This window comes from Schistocerca americana, chromosome 1 (genome assembly GCF_021461395.2).
Source record: "Schistocerca americana isolate TAMUIC-IGC-003095 chromosome 1, iqSchAmer2.1, whole genome shotgun sequence".
Lineage (NCBI taxonomy): Eukaryota > Metazoa > Arthropoda > Insecta > Orthoptera > Acrididae > Schistocerca > Schistocerca americana.
In genome coordinates this window covers 139,726,387-139,742,459 of record NC_060119.1, presented here as the reverse complement: position 1 = coordinate 139,742,459, position 16,073 = coordinate 139,726,387, and the positions used below count along the sequence as shown (strand labels likewise).

At 38.8% G+C, this 16,073-nt stretch overlaps 1 protein-coding gene across 1 annotated transcript in view; it reads right to left on the bottom strand.

Annotated features, from left to right (window-relative positions):
* The window catches only part of LOC124607387 (baculoviral IAP repeat-containing protein 6), a 315,981-nt gene that overhangs the window by 94,294 nt on the left and 205,614 nt on the right, over positions 1-16,073 (bottom strand). Inside the window, exons 43-44 of the mRNA XM_047139740.1 lie at positions 10,304-10,569; positions 1,792-1,952 (exon numbers count right to left, since the gene is read on the bottom strand). Of these exons, the coding sequence (XP_046995696.1) occupies positions 1,792-1,952; positions 10,304-10,569 (427 nt within the window). The remainder of the gene's footprint in view (positions 1-1,791; positions 1,953-10,303; positions 10,570-16,073) is intronic.

The window sequence follows — 16,073 nt, the reverse complement described above, 5'->3', positions numbered from 1 at the left end:
GACTTGGGCAATTCCGGCAGGACAATACAAGACACCACATGTTCAGAATCACTACAGAGTCACTTCAGGCACATTCTTCAGAGTTTAAACACTTCCGCTGGCCATCAAACTCTCCAGACATGAACATTATTGAGCATATCTGGTATGCCTTGCAACAAGATGTTCAGAAGAGATCTCCACCCCCTCGTACTCTTACGGATTTATGGACAGCCCTGCAGGATTCATGGAGTCAATATCCTCCAGCACTACTTCAGACATTAGTCAAGTCCATGCTAAGTCATGTTGTGGCACTTCCGCATGCTCGCAGGAGCCCTACACTATATTAGGCAGGTGTACCAGTTTCTTTGGCTCTTCAGTGTATGTGCATGCTAAATCTGCAATGCTCACATCTCATTTTCGTTTTTCAATGATTTTACGTTTCGTTTCTAAGGTAATTTTCTCTCTCTTATAGTAGTCTTTTTGCGACTTTATAATTTGGGGGCATTTCTACAAAGATTATTACATTTTGCACAAAAAAAAACACTGTGTGAATACAAGTTCAGAAAACTGTGAGATCACAAGCTGTGCTAAGATGGTAGCAGAAAGAATGCTAAACCCCAGACTGCAGAATGTACTAAAGACATTGTCATATGTCACTGCTGACAATGAAAGGTATACATGTTGTTGAACATTCGCCCTCCGCGTGCATGGCTGTTGCGTTGATGTCATACTAAATCGTTGTCACTCGTTATGCAAGTATCTTTTTTAAGAATTTGTTTTGCTTGTTACATGAATTGCGCATTATGGGAGGTGCTCATTAACTGAGGTTCCAATGTAAATCAACTTCAATACTTCAACAATCAGTCTTATTTTTAACAGAGAAAGTAGCTAGAAGATATTACTTTTTTCTGAAACATTAAATTTTATCAATTGTTTTAACTACTCTTCATAAGTTGTCTGTCTAAGAGTCTGTAATCTTCAAAAAGTTACACAATATGAGAAGAAATATAATCCAAAAACCTACAGACCACTGCACAGCAGTTTCTGAGCAAACTACACAAATGGTAGAAAATGGGTAACAAGAGTACATCACAATTTATGATCGTGTTTTGATATTGCGAAAATCACAATTTACTGTACTACTTCATCCTATCATTCCTCTACAACCCTTACTGTTTCTTCATAGTGGTCATATTTTCAAAAACAATAGTGTATATTGTCATGCCTTCTGTATTTCAGAACAGAAATACTGCTGTCTGATGGAAGTTGTAATAATGGAACTCACCTTAGGGATCAACATTCTTTCTCATCATTTCGAAATACTGTGATCAAGTACCTTGCCCAGGATGACATCATCATCAGATTATGGGAAGTAGGCCCCCTATAAATCCCCCCCCCCCCCCCCCCCCAACCTCCCTGTGTGTACATTTTTTGTAGAATGCTCCGCATTATCTGTTCTTGGCTTACTATTTCATGCACATTTAACTATTGACATTCACTATCCTTCACTACTGACTACAGTCTGAAACACGAGTTTTCTGATTTGGAGAAACCATATGAATACCTATGCACATTATCAAATCAACAGTACCAACTTCAGTCACAATGAAAGGAGTTCTCTTAATGACAATGTTACTGCTTAGTTAATATAAATCTAAACAAATAATATTAGACATAAACAAATCAATTTCTTTTAGTACTATCAATTTTCAGAAAACGCTCATAAGTAAAACAAATCTTGCCTTCTGGGGATAGGGTTCTTCACTGATACAATTAATTGTTAAGCTGAAAAAATGGGCAAAATCTACATACCTGTATAGCAGCTGATGCAGTTTCTTGCAACCACAAAAGCAAAGCCTTCACTCTGTCCTTTGTTGCACTGTCTTGTATTGTGCACATCTGATACAACAATTCCACAACAGAGTCAACAACTGTTGAACTTAATGCGGAGGAGTGACTTATGGAAAGAGACCCTGTAAAAAATAAACTGAATGTAAATTTCAGTTGCAAAATTAAGGACAACCTCTTAAGCACATGTTGAAACAAAAATATAAACCTCAATTACTGGCTGAGGAAAGTCAGTATAATGAACATCCACGACTTCTTCAGTTCTCTTTCACCATACCCCACTTTTCTCAAACACAGGTCCACAATCTTACAACAACTAATGCAGGCAAAAGTTTAGTATTAATACAATTACTCTTAATATAATGGAGGGAATCAGCAGAGATGTTCGAAAATCAAACCACAAAAGAAATACTTTCTCTATAAGTAATCTCAGAGAAAATTACTTAATGGGGTCTGAAATGACAAACGAGGAGGATCATAATTCTTGTGTCCACTGTTTCATTTAGCCTCTGTAAATATTACGCAAATACAACATCTTGTTAAACTTTTTTTATAGCTACGTAACGGAAAGACTCGGTTTTGTTAAAGTGGAACAATCATTAGTTTAACTCACAATATTGGCAGCCAATGGTAGCACAAATACACAAAATGAATTTAGCATACAAATTAGCTACTGACATCTACAATAAGAACAACATTTCTACAAAAGGAAAAGTGAAAACCCTTCACGCTTACACTTCACTATCACATTGGAAACAGTGGACCTAGGGATGTTTAGGAGTGTGGAAATCTCATGTACAGACGTATAACACAAGTGACACCCAATCACCTGACCACGTTCAAAGTCCATGAGTTCGGCGGAATGCCCGTTCTGCTTTCTCACGTTGTCTAATGACTACTGAGGTCACTGATACGGAGTACCTGGCAGTAGGTGGCAGCACAATGCACCTAATATGAAAAACTTATATTTTTGGGGGTGTCTGGATACTTTTGATCACACAGTGTACCAACAGAACTCGTCAATAATTTCAGACTGCTGAACACTACAGCAGGATTGGATGGATCAAAGTTTTGCATTTGCTTTCTCTGAAACGGGATTTCTGTAGTTAATCTACATTAAACTGCTCCAACTGGATACTCTTAGATGTCTGCCAGTTTTAACCTCTTGCAGTGATTGATCAATGATGATGTAATCGACTAATATTGGCTCTCTTCATTCAGATTACATCACAAAATGGTATTAACAACATATCTGCTAATTTGTTTAAGGGAACTGTAAACTTACATGGAGACAAGACAGCTGGTAAGTACTTGTTGCCTCATTGTGAGGTAAGCCATTCAGAGTACTTCTCGTAAATGGTTCTACTGATGTGATCAATGCAAAACTTACATCAGGATTAGCATAAAAGTTAATAAAGGTTAATGGACTTATTTATTTACTTTGTGACTTTCAATTGCATTTATGGGTATTTTGAATGGTATGTTTTATGGGAACACATCACAAGTAATAAATAGCTGTCTACAACAACCAGTGATGGTTGCACCTACAGGACACTAAGTCTCTTAACTGACCCATTTCCAACTGCCAGGCAGTTTGCAATGGGAGCTAAACATTGCTGATCTTGAGGTCTCTACAAACTTCACATTATTCAATAATAAAACATCAGAATTACATCATAATCAGTTAATAAAGAAACAATCCAGAAAGATTGTGTGTTAAGTTTAATTGTGAATAATAGCTACAATAATAATTTTTACAGAGATGGGAAACACTGATGTGATCTAATGTATGAGGTATTGGTTTGGTGAGGTTGGGAAGGAAGACTCTAGGTCGAGTGGGACCTGGCCATTGTCAAGACCAGAGGAGAAAAAAATGAAGGGAGCAGCATCAGGAAGAGAAGCAGATAAAAAAAAAAATTGTAGTTTAGAAAGCACAATGTCGGCTTCATATATTGAGATGTAAAGAAGTGAGGTATGGAGTGAATAGTCCAACTAAGAAGCAAGAGGAAAGTAGAGAAGGAGATGGGGGAAAAACACACACACACACACACACACACACACACACACACACACAGAGAGAGAGAGAGAGAGAGAGAGAGAGAGAGAGAGAGAGAGAGTACTGTGGGCCACAAAACCCTTACTGTAACTATGTAAGGGACACATGCTCAAAAATATCGGGCTGTGAAACAAATTATTATCTGATATCTTCTGCCTCAATGCCAGCTAGACTTGGCTCAGACAAACTAAGTTCTATAAGGGCCTCCTCCTCTCCATTTCGGAAGGGAATGAAAGAGGAGTTTCAAAAATGAGAAAAAAAAATTAGAACAACAAATGGTGAGGGGCAGGCCACAGAGGACCCAGCAGTCTGTGCACCTATGCTGTAGAACATGCTCAGCAAGTGGCTATGGCTGGCCCAAGGCCATTTCTCTGTCCATTTATGTACCTAACCAGTTTAGTGGTGGACATTCTCATACAAAAATCCATGCAAAGAACAGATGTTAGTTGGTAAACAACATGTGTCATTTTACATGTTCCTCTGCCTTTGATGATGTAGGACATTAGTGTGGCTGCAGCAGGTGGTAGTGGGTGGGTGTGGACAGGGTAGTTAACGTCCCATCAACAAGGTCATTAGAAACGGAGCCCAAGCTTAGATTAGGGAAGGATGAGGAAGGAAATCGGCCGTGCCCTTTATCAGGAACCATCCCTGCATTTGCCTGAAGCGATTTACGGACATCACAGAAAACCTAAATCAGGATAGCTGGATGGGGTTTGAACCGTCGTCCTCCCGAATGCAAGTCCAGTGTGATAACCACTGAGTCACCTCGCTCAGTCTGTTTTGGGGAGATCTCAAAGTATTGTACACTAATTAAACTACAAATTTTTGTAGTACACAAATGTAAATATGAAAACCACCAAATATGGCACTTTACTTTTTTCATGCACTTAGATCAACATGGTACCTCATTGTTTTCCTCTTTCAGCCACTGGGCAGTGGTACAGATCAGGCTCGCCATAGACTTAATTTCACAAAATAATATTGAGTAAATATTCTGTTCTACTACCAAAACATTTCTGAGGGACATCATGTGTCCTGTGCTGCTAAGAGTCGGCTGAAGTGAACCAAGCAAGTGCCATGTTATTTTGCTTGCTTTTGATGCTGTAGTGTCATATTTGTCGGTTTTTGTTTTTAAATTTATGTCTTACAAAATTATACAGTGTAACCGACGCAGAATTAGAGATCTCTCCAAAATGCAATGTCTTCAGAACGAATTCCTACAGAAAGAGTTTTGGTAAATACAAAAATAATATTGAGTCATCAGTGGATAAAATTGTTACATCCATTCAAAGTTAAAATGATTTGAAGATGGATTCATTTTTATGGGAAAAGGCATTTTTAAGGCTGAAACTAGCAAACTATTGAAAAATATGAAGTAATATACTTCAGGCAGAGGTGAAGGAAAAGTGAAATGCATTGGGTTGCACCCAAACTAGGCTGCTAACTCTTACAGCGTTCGTGTGTGTTCACAGCAGTAGGTTCTTGTTTCAAAAGAAGGTCAATAATGATCAACTTTATTAATGACGACATGCTAAAGAGCCTGGAATGGTAGGTTTCTTCAGTGCAAATATTCTGAAGGGCGTGGTGGTATGTGTTTCTATTCAAGGTAGTACCATTTCCTATTTCCTTTTTACTGTGCAGATGAAAGATGGTCATACAAAAACCTTAATTTATGGTGGTAGTGGTACAGGGAAGACGGCATACTGTGCACACAGTTTTTTTGTTCATGCGCAGATATGAAATGCAAATGTAAGTACTTTATAGCCACAAGGAATGACTGTAGGTGAGTGTTTTACTGGTGGGAAGGAATCATTTACACGCTGACGTTGTCACTTGGGGGTGCTATGGACATCAAAGAAGAAGAGGTCAGGGTAACAATGGCTGTTTTTCCGAAAAGAAAATCAAAAGAAGACTGTATGGAATTGCTTAATTAATTAATTCTTAACTTTGGGATACTAACAATCTGTCTATTGATGAGTTTTATTATTAAGGGCTTAACTGTGAATGTTTAATTGATATGGTGAAAATGTTATGAACACTGTTAAACACAGAAGCATTCTGAAAAGAACTGGTTACGTAATTTTGCAGCTAATGGGTAGCCAACATAATCTTCGATTATCAGATTGCTTTCATGTAGAGGGTGAAGAAGCTCAATACAAGTGGCACTGCATAGAAGGACCACAACTTCGAGGAGTGACACAAGTGCATAAAGAAAAGATTAAGAAAAAGGTAATTATGAAGAGAGACCGACAGATCTCAGTATCCTAATTAAGTACTCTCCAGTAGTGAATACCAGTGAAAACATTTTGTGTGGTGACCACAAAATGAAAGAAAAAGGCACTGTGATAAGGCTGTGGTGATGCAAAGTCGAATTTCACCACAAAATCATCAGGAAATACAACATTTCTATGGGCAACAACAGTAAACAGGGTTAAAGAGAAGAGACGTACCTGAAATATGTTATCACAATAGGTGAGGAAGATATTACTTTGTGATAACCAGATAATTAGATAACAGTAAAATAAACAGAGCAAAGAAGATCTGTTGGAGAGAGTAACCATTCAACATTAAAAGTGGTTATTATATGTCAATACTGGCTCAGCACTGACTCTAAGATTTAATAAGTCATTTAAATGGAAGTCCGCGAATGGTTTCAACATTTACAAGACTGAGAACAGTTCCTGGTGGCAGCACTCCATCAACTCACAGTCTGTCGGCAGGGTGGTTAAGTGCACCAACAGCACGGACTACAGCTATGAGACATCTGATGCAGGCGTTGCGTCGCATCACACACACAAGAAGGCATGGGTTTCGTGTTGCTGCACAATATACAACAAACTAGGGGAGTTGCACCATGTACAGTTGACAGCTGTGTGCACTGCTTCACATTGTGACTACCGTATTTACTCGAATCTAAGCCGCACTTTTTTTCCGGTTTTTGTAATCCAAAAAACTGCCTGCGGCTTAGAATCGAGTGCAAAGCAAGCGTAAGTTCTTAAAAATGTCGGTGGGTGCCGCCACAACTTAGTTCTGCCGTCGAATATATGTAGCGCTACACAGGCATGCTTTGTAGGCACAAACATAAATACTGGCGCCAAAACCTCTGCGTCAGTAATTTAAAAAAAGGTGGAAGACAAGCTTTTTTCCTCCGCGCCGAGTTTTGACCACTGCACTTTCATACATTATCCAATGAAGTAAATACAAATTCCGTATTGTTCATCTTCGAATGTAGCAGCATTTCAATGTACTACGAAAACCCGACTGGCAAGAATGTTTAGAATGTTTGTCAATATGGCCAACTCTACGTTCTGAATTTTTTTCCTATCTGTGAGAAGAGATGGTTGCTAATAGGAACTTTTATAAATTGTGAATCACATGCAGTATTCTCGTCACCATAAGAATAATACGAATATAAACATTTTGCCATGTATTGTTTCATGTTTGCTGCTATCTCATTTAAATCCTGTCTGCGTAATAAACCACAAAACTAGAGTGAGACAACAGCAAACTTGGAAGAATATACATATCATGTCATGTTTATATTCCTATTATTCTTATGCTAAACAGTGATACAGTCAGAAATGAAGCGAGGCAATTGACTAGATTTTTAAATCTAAGATGACTAATTTCTGTGCAGAATGTAATGTACTAAAGAGGCGCCTGCAAAGATTTTAAAACGGAGAAAAATATTCGCTAAACTCTCGTTCAGAACATCATCTATCATACGCAGTCTATTATTTGGTTCTTGCTGATCATTATCATAGAAAGCAGCAGTGTAAGTAACAACAAGTAGCAGTTTCTTGCCATTGTTTCGCTAATGAGACGATTCCTCTCTCTCTCTCTCTTTTTTTTTTTAAGCGGCGGTAGCGCGCACAAACGCAAGCCATGCCGCGATCAGCGACAGGCCGTAAACACGCAGTATCAGCGTACGACAAACAATACATGACACAGTACAGTAATGCATTTTCAGCGTAGAGTGACGTAAACACCTATAACAAAGAAAACTGCGCTTATCAGATCAAAGAAAAATAAGCAATCAATTCAAACCAGATGAAGCACGTGAAAAAGGAAGGGTACCCGTATAAATACATACGGAGCGCCTGACGCATAGCAATGGCTACCTGGTAAAGCTTAACTGCTAAGCTTACGACTCGAACCAAACTACTGTAGCTGTATAGTCATTCATTCGACCTAAATTGTCTCATATTACAGTGGATCAACTTCGTTTCGATTTGGAGATGTGGCCTAAAACTTTTCTCTCCCCTTGAATTTCGAGTCTCAAATTTCAGGTGCGGCTTAGAGTCGGGAAATTTTTTTTCCTTGATTTCGAGTCTCATTTTTCAGGTGCAGCTTAGATTCGAGTGCGGCTTAGACTCGAGTAAATACGGTATGTTTACTGGCAGTATTACATTCTTGTTTAAAGGGATACAACATTTATTCAAAATAGTTAGCATTATTGAGTGCATAATCTCAACATTGTAGTATATGCCTATCACTATGAGTATGAATACAAAAATGTTAAGTGAGATTTTGGATACACTGAAACAGCTCAATCAATTAGATGAACTGTCTCACAATATAACAACAATGTTGAACAATAGACTGGTAGGGCAGCATATGACAACACTCAAAACAGACAGAAGAACTAAAAAAGAATGAGATTTTGACTCTGCAGCAGAGTGTGCACTGATATGAAACTCCCTGACAGATTAAAACTGTGTGCTGGACCGAGACTCGAACTTGGGACCTTTGCCTTTCGTGGGCATGTGCTCTACCAACTGAGCTACCCAAGCACGACTCACAACCAGTCCTCACAGCTTCAATTCTGCCAGTAACTCGTCTCCTACCTTCCAAACTTTACAGAAGCTCTCCTGCGAACCTTGCAGTACCATCACTCGCGGAAGTATTAACATAAACGAGATTTGTGATGTCAAAAGGTGTAATATAATTGACAGGTATACCTTCATTTTCAACGAAATACTTAAAACAAATGCAGTACAATGAAAATAAAGAACACAATTTAAAAATATTAAACCATCAGAAAATAACACTGAAATTTGCATTAATAACACACACAACTGGACAAAAAATAACACTCAATCAGTTAAAAAATAAAATGATTTCTTCCTGTGCCTACTTGTTGGTTGCTTTTATAAGAACTAAGGTGAATGCGAGTTTCAATGAAGTAAGGGTCAACATAAAGGAAGTTTGGCTTCCAATGTGGAGTATGACCATGCAAATGAGTCAGGAAAAGGAGTCAAGCTGTTGCAGAAAGTGGATTAGTCATAGAATGAGATCTCACCAATAGTGACATGGTGGGCTCCTGATGGGTGAGGGGAGGGAACAGATTTGTGAGTCCTAGGTGTGTGTGGTATCTTCCCCGTAGAATGGAAGTATGTTTTAATGGTTATTATTTCTAATTTCTGCTACCAGCCACTTTTTATGTTTAACCTAACATAATACAACGGGTTTCAAACATGTTCTGTTCATCTTCAGGTGTTTATACATACATACAGAGAAATGTTACTTAAAAAGAAACAGTCTTAAACTAGATTAATCTGGAACTCTTTGTCCATTGTTTGTTACTGTAATTGCTGGTGTGGCATTTGGAGGGGAGGTGGGGGGCAGTGTATGGCTAGAAATTGGAATCAGTTATGTCCTCTGCTGGTTTTCTTCCTTGTGGTTGACTATGTATGATACCACAGCCTGTATAGGATGCAGATAGATTTGCATCAGTTACGTGTTACGAAAATAGTGAGAAAGGCTTTTATATGTTTGACGAGTCGGAAATATTTCTCTACTAGTGCTAATATACCTTTGGAAGGGGTTTTGAAGCCTGCTATAATGGGACAACATGGACGATTTTTGTGAATTTTGGAAAGTAGACAGAAGGGAGGGACACCTTGGTAAGGAGGGCAAAAGAATTCCCAGAACAACCTCTCTGGTCATCACATGGTAGCAAGTTTACAAGCCCCTACTGAATTCATTTAACTCCTCGGATTGCTTAATTTCACTATTTATTCCACTTCTAATTTCTCTTCAGCTCAATCCACAATTACTTTCAGTTTGCGATATCATATCTGGAATGAAACTGGCACATTACTTACTAATGTAATATCTTTGATCTTTTACTTTGATTTCTGTCCTCCCATCTTTTCCTCCGCTCATTCTCACAAGTGGGCCTGACTCAAATGGGCATCTCAGCAACTTTGTTTTCCTCCTCAGACTTATTCCTATTTTTTTAACTGAAGAGACAACTAAGAGTTGCGAAAGCTAGAAACAGTTTTCTCACTTTTAAATGTGTCTCCATCAATACTGGTATGTTGCATCCTGACAGGTACTGACCTGCCATTTGTTTCCTTGTAATTTTAAAGTTTTCTCCAGTGATTTTTTTTTATACAATTTGTTTAATAAACTGACCTTGCAAAAAAGCTGCTGCCCCATTCCGGAGCAGGGTGTTGATCTGCTTCAGGCCTAGGTCACGAGAGTGAAGACCTAACCGGATCAGAACCCTCTCCAGGCTGGGTGTGAAGAGAGAAGGTGCAGGTGCCGGCACCAGGAGCAAGCCACAACAAGCTTCAGGCAGCCCCTCCACTTCTGCAGCAGATGCAACCACTCCGCGTGCCAAGGGTGAGCCTATCATCGGCAGACACAGGCAGTGATGCAAGAGCCGCAGCCAGCCTAAACTGAAACCATAAATTATGTTACTATACATTAAATTATACACACCTCCTAAAGACAAACAATAGAAAATCCAGAATGGGGTAATGACAATATTATGAAAAGGACAGATTGCTACTCGCCATATAGTGGAAATGCTGAGTCACAGATAGACACAATAAAAAGACTGCTAAACACACAAGCTTTCGCCCAAAAAGCCCCTTCTTCTGAATTAGACACGCGCACACACACACACACGCACACGCACACACACACACACACACACACACACACACACACACACACACACACACAAAATTGCAACCCCCCCACACACACGACCATGCCTCTGGCTGCTGAGGTCAGACTGCGAACTACTATGCATGATGGGAGATGCAATCTGAGTGGTGCGAGTAAGGAGGAGGCTGGAGGGATAGCAAGGTAGGGGTGGGGGACAGTAAACAGCTTCTTGTGAAAGCACACAGGGATGAGGTAGAAAGAGCTATGGCAGTTAGGTGCAGTCAGGAGGTAAGACAGAGGGTGTAGGGCGGGCGCGGTGGAAAAGGAGGGACGTAGAAGGACTGTGGATGCATTGGAGGAATAAAAGGCTGTCTAGTGCTGGAATTCCACTATATAGTGAGTAGCAACCTATTCCTTTCATAATGCAGCAGAAGCAGCATTGTGGGTTACAGTTTTAACCGTATTAACATCGTCATGACATTTATACTCAGTTCAAAATTATTTTAGCCTTCACGGCTGCGTAAAAAGTACTGGGTGAGGCTCACGTGGGTGGCACAGTACACACTCAGTGAACCTCATGAGACCTGGAGCTCCAGCAAACAACAGTGTTTGCCAAATCCTCATAATCATCATTAAAACATTTCCCACTTGCACTAGGCTTTACACAACTTATTATCCTGTATGGTTCTCTGCTGCACACAGTGCTTTTGTTTTTTATTTCTTAAGGTAGCAGTAGTTACTACTTTCCGTTGTTACTGTTTTTTGTATATCATACTAAACCCTGACAAAAGCAAATTTATTGTTACAAATGGAAATGTATGAGATTGTTCTCTCGGTGGGAGGAGCGTTAGGTCATTGGAGAGAAATACTTTGTGTGTGGAAGTCTATTAACAAAGTGAGCAAAAATAAGCTGCTGCAGATATGAACATAAACAAAAACAATGTTGTCGAGATTGGTAAGGAAATACTTCACAACAAAGAGGAAGCTAGAAATATCTGAAAATGGGAACTTTGAGGGAAAACACCCTATCAATACACAAATTTTCTAAGTAGATCCATTTGCTGTGCTGAGGGTGTGATGCATGAAACTAATGATTGTAAAGTGTTGGCAGAAGAGCCAACACCGTGTCGCTAGAGGCAGCCGAAATGCACGCTTTTAAGCTCACTCAGGCTGGCACGAGGTCTGTAACATTACACGGAAATGAGAACTTAGAAAAACGGACGCAGTTGCTGTAATACTTAACTTTAATCCATAATTGTAGAACATCGCTCTTGTTGATACATGCTTCACACAATAAATATCAATTGAATACGGCGCCTTGCTAGGTCGTAGCAAATGACGTAGCTGAAGGCTATGCTAGCTATCGTCTCGGCAAATGAGAGCGTATTTGTCAGAGTAGCACTGCTAGCAAAGTCGGCTGTACAACTGGAGCGAGTGTTAGTACGTCTCTCTAGACCTGCCGTGTGGTGGCGCTCGGTCTGCAATCACTGACAGTGGTGACACGCGGGTCCGACGTATACTATGTTCCGTGTTCCTACACTCCAAACATCAGTCTTTTACACATGTTTGCTGTTCCCCTACTTTATATACTTTTCTTATCCAGAACTTTCCATTATTCTTTTTTATGAAATTCATACACACTGTACCTAAAGAAGCTGGATGCACTTATGCCAAGTTTACACCACTGAAAAAAAAAAAAAAGAGACCTTTTAAGTGTATCAGAAATAGCTGTTTTCACTTTGGTTTTGTTTCAGTTAAGGTGCAAAAATCTGGCTTGCATTTTTAAATAAATATACACAAGCAATGTACTGCCTAGGTCAGCATTCAGTAATCTCAACATATTTGTATGTTGCTCTGACACAGTGATAAACATTGCTCACAAAGGATATATTATCTTTCAACACACTGGTGATATGAATTCATGTTTCATCTACTGTCAGAAGATGCTGATGATGCTTTCTAACCAACATGGTACATCAATTTCAAAGAGCTTTCCCTGGTCAACATTTGGTATTTCAAAGACTTCATTCTTCTTCTTCTTCTGTACACCCCTCATCCTCCGAGAACATTGGTGATCACTGCATGCTCTGCTGTTTGTCAATAGCTTTTCTGCACAGTGATTTTGTGCTCAATTCAAACCACCAAATTCAGTTCTTTAGTTAGGATAATCTGGACCACGTCTGCCATAACTCTTTCTCTGAAGTATAAGCTGCAACAGGCTGTATTTGTTGTTGCTCATTATAAGGCCAATGTATTTATTTTCTCGTGAAAGCACTGAATACTATCCATAGTATCCTTAACCAACTAACTGTGGAAGTTTTTCCCGTACCTAATCCCGGAGCATTTACTTCATAATTAGAATAGTAATAAGGAAAGAATTAAAGGAATGTAAGAAGAAAATCAAGAACTTAATTTAGAGTCAATTTGTAATTGACATTTTTCATAGGTAATGCAGGGACTGTGAAAATAGCATCTGATATTATAAAAAAAGAATAAATTTATTTATAATTTTTCTGAGTATTGTGTATCTTGAATCAAGGTTCCATAAATAAGCTCAGCAATATGGTTTACAAATTTTTTGGCATGAGAAGATATGTGTAAGTATTGAGAGGGACTGGAGAACATGTAAAATGTAACTACCAATGTTTCAGAAGGGAAAATAGCAACCTCCCATGTTCCAGAGCAACAGAAAAAAATTTGATGGGAAAATAGCAGCCTACGATGTTCCAGAGCAACAAAAAAGTAACTGTCAGGAAAACTAACTCCCGACGTGTGTATAGAAAGGAAATTATGTATGGTATGATATAACAGTGGAGTCTATAAAATTGTACAGAAAGAGCTGAATGCATATGTTTGCATCATCCACTGCTGGAGGGTTAACATTCTTTAATATGTCCACATTTCAAATGCTTTCAATTTCTTAGTTATTGTGGCAGGTGTCCATGACTCAGCTTCATTGAGTAGGATACTGGACACACAGCATTTAATCAGAACTTTCTTCAGTTTCTGGAAAGAAACTTTCCAATCTTATCATTACCAAGTGCAAGATTACCCTGAATTTCATCTCAGTTTCAGGTGCCAACCATCCATTTGATCTTCTTGAGATTTTAACACAGCGCTAACATGTTGTTCTCTTCAGTGACAGTGTTTAGTGGTTCTTGTAGATCTTCCAGCCTAGTTGCAAGTAAGACAGTATCATCAGCATATCTGTCAATGATAACAACTCTGTTAAACACCAGTCACTGATAATTTCTATCAAGATTATCTTGAACAATTTTTTCAGAATATATATTGAAATGTAATGGGGAGATTAAGCAGTTCTGGCAAACTCCTTTGATAATTAATATTATTCAGACAGTTGACCATTGACATGGATACCAGTATTTTGATTCCAGTACAGACTTCCAATCAATCGGATGTAACAACCATCCGGCCCCAGTTCATCTAAGATATCCATCTGTTTGCCATGTTGAAAAGTGTTAACAGCTTTTTCACGATTGTTAAAAACAAGCATACACAACATAAACATGACGACATTGCTGAATCAATACTTGGTAACTGAGCAATATCTCCTGAGTCCTGAAACCACTTTTGACAACAAATTGAGTCTCCAGTGCTCTCCTCACATGTACGGTATATTTTCAATTGCTGTATTTCAAGGAATAACTTGAGCGCATTACTCACTAAGCTCATCATTCTGGAGTCACAGCAACATTCTGTATTGGGCTTTTTGTGAAATGGACTGGTCACATGGTATAATTCTGCTTCGAAAGATACTACTGAATAAACCAACCGGTATGGAAAGAGTGAGTTCATCCTTGAACAGCTTTTGTACTTCAACATCCAATTTGTCAGACCCTTAATCCTTCCCATTATCAATATTGTTATGGCATGCTCTACTTCTGCTCTTGCTATAACCATATCGTCACCCTCATAGACACCATGATAACCTGTTGTCACTGAATTGGTTTTCAAAAAATGGTTCAAATGGCTCTGAGCACAATGGGACTTAACATCTGAGGTCATCAGTTTCCTAGAACTTAGAACTACTTAAACCTAACTAACCTAAGGGCATCACACACATCTATGCCCGAGGCAGGATTCGAACCTGCGACCGTAGCGGTCGCGCGGTTCCAGACTGAAGCGCCTAGAACCGCTCGGCCACACCGGCTGGCAAACTGGTTTTCGATCTGTTCCTTTGTCTCACACAGTAGGAAGTTCCCATCTTTGTTTATGAGGAGCCTACTTTCTCTACTTTTCCTGTTGTAAATCCTTGCTGCCTGCCTTACTTCCTCGTACATTCTGAAGGAGTGAGGCTTTGCAATCAGTTCGTCTATTTCTTGAAATGTCGTTCTTTTCTTATAAAAAGAAATTCCATTAGCTGTAAATTTTCTTTGCAATAATAAAGTAAATAAAGTAAATATTTTTTATCTGACTTTGAAGGTTACTTTGTGCTTCTTAATGTTCAACTCTACTTCTAATTAGACAACAAGATGATTTGCCATGTCCCCCCCCCCCCCCCCCTCGAAAGTTCCATTCGGCACTGACATTAAAATCTCTTCCATGATAGAAACAATTGCTAAAGTTCTTAAAATTTTTGAATGGTTAGCAGAAGTATCATTAAAATAGAGAATAGGCTCTATTTGGGTATCAGTGCATTTGAGTAACTTTATCAGGTCATCCAAAGCATGTGCACTGCATCCGTATCATGCTGTAGGTTATCACAGATTATGATGCAGCTGATACTTTTTAATCTTCCATTATATTTGTAGTAAACAAAAAAATGGGTTAAGTGGTGCTTTGCAATTCTTCCAATAAGATCCTTCAACCACATCTTTAACAATTAAGCAGTAACTACCAGCGAAGTCAATCAATATAATAAAGTTGCCCAGTGTGAGACCTTCTATGGTCAAAAAAGTCACAATTTTGATACTAGATCTTCAATAAATTTTTCCAGTGTCTAATCAGTGCAAATCCATTGCTAAAATTGATTGTACTTGAAAGTCACTCTTTTCTAGTCCAAATGCATCTTACAGGTTTTTTCAGAGCATCTGTTCTGGACTTTCTATCTGTGACTGATTTATAGCTTTCTTATTACAAACTACAGATGACTTTTTAAGCAACATCATTTAATCTTCTTTTACTGGGCTGTGTGTCAACATTAGTTTTTCATTCTCATGTATTGTCACACACAAGCTTTGTGTGAATCTCCCACAAATACAGTAACACCACTTTGGACATAATTCACAAAATGTTGGAAATCTACAAAATGTTGGAAATCTAAGTCCAT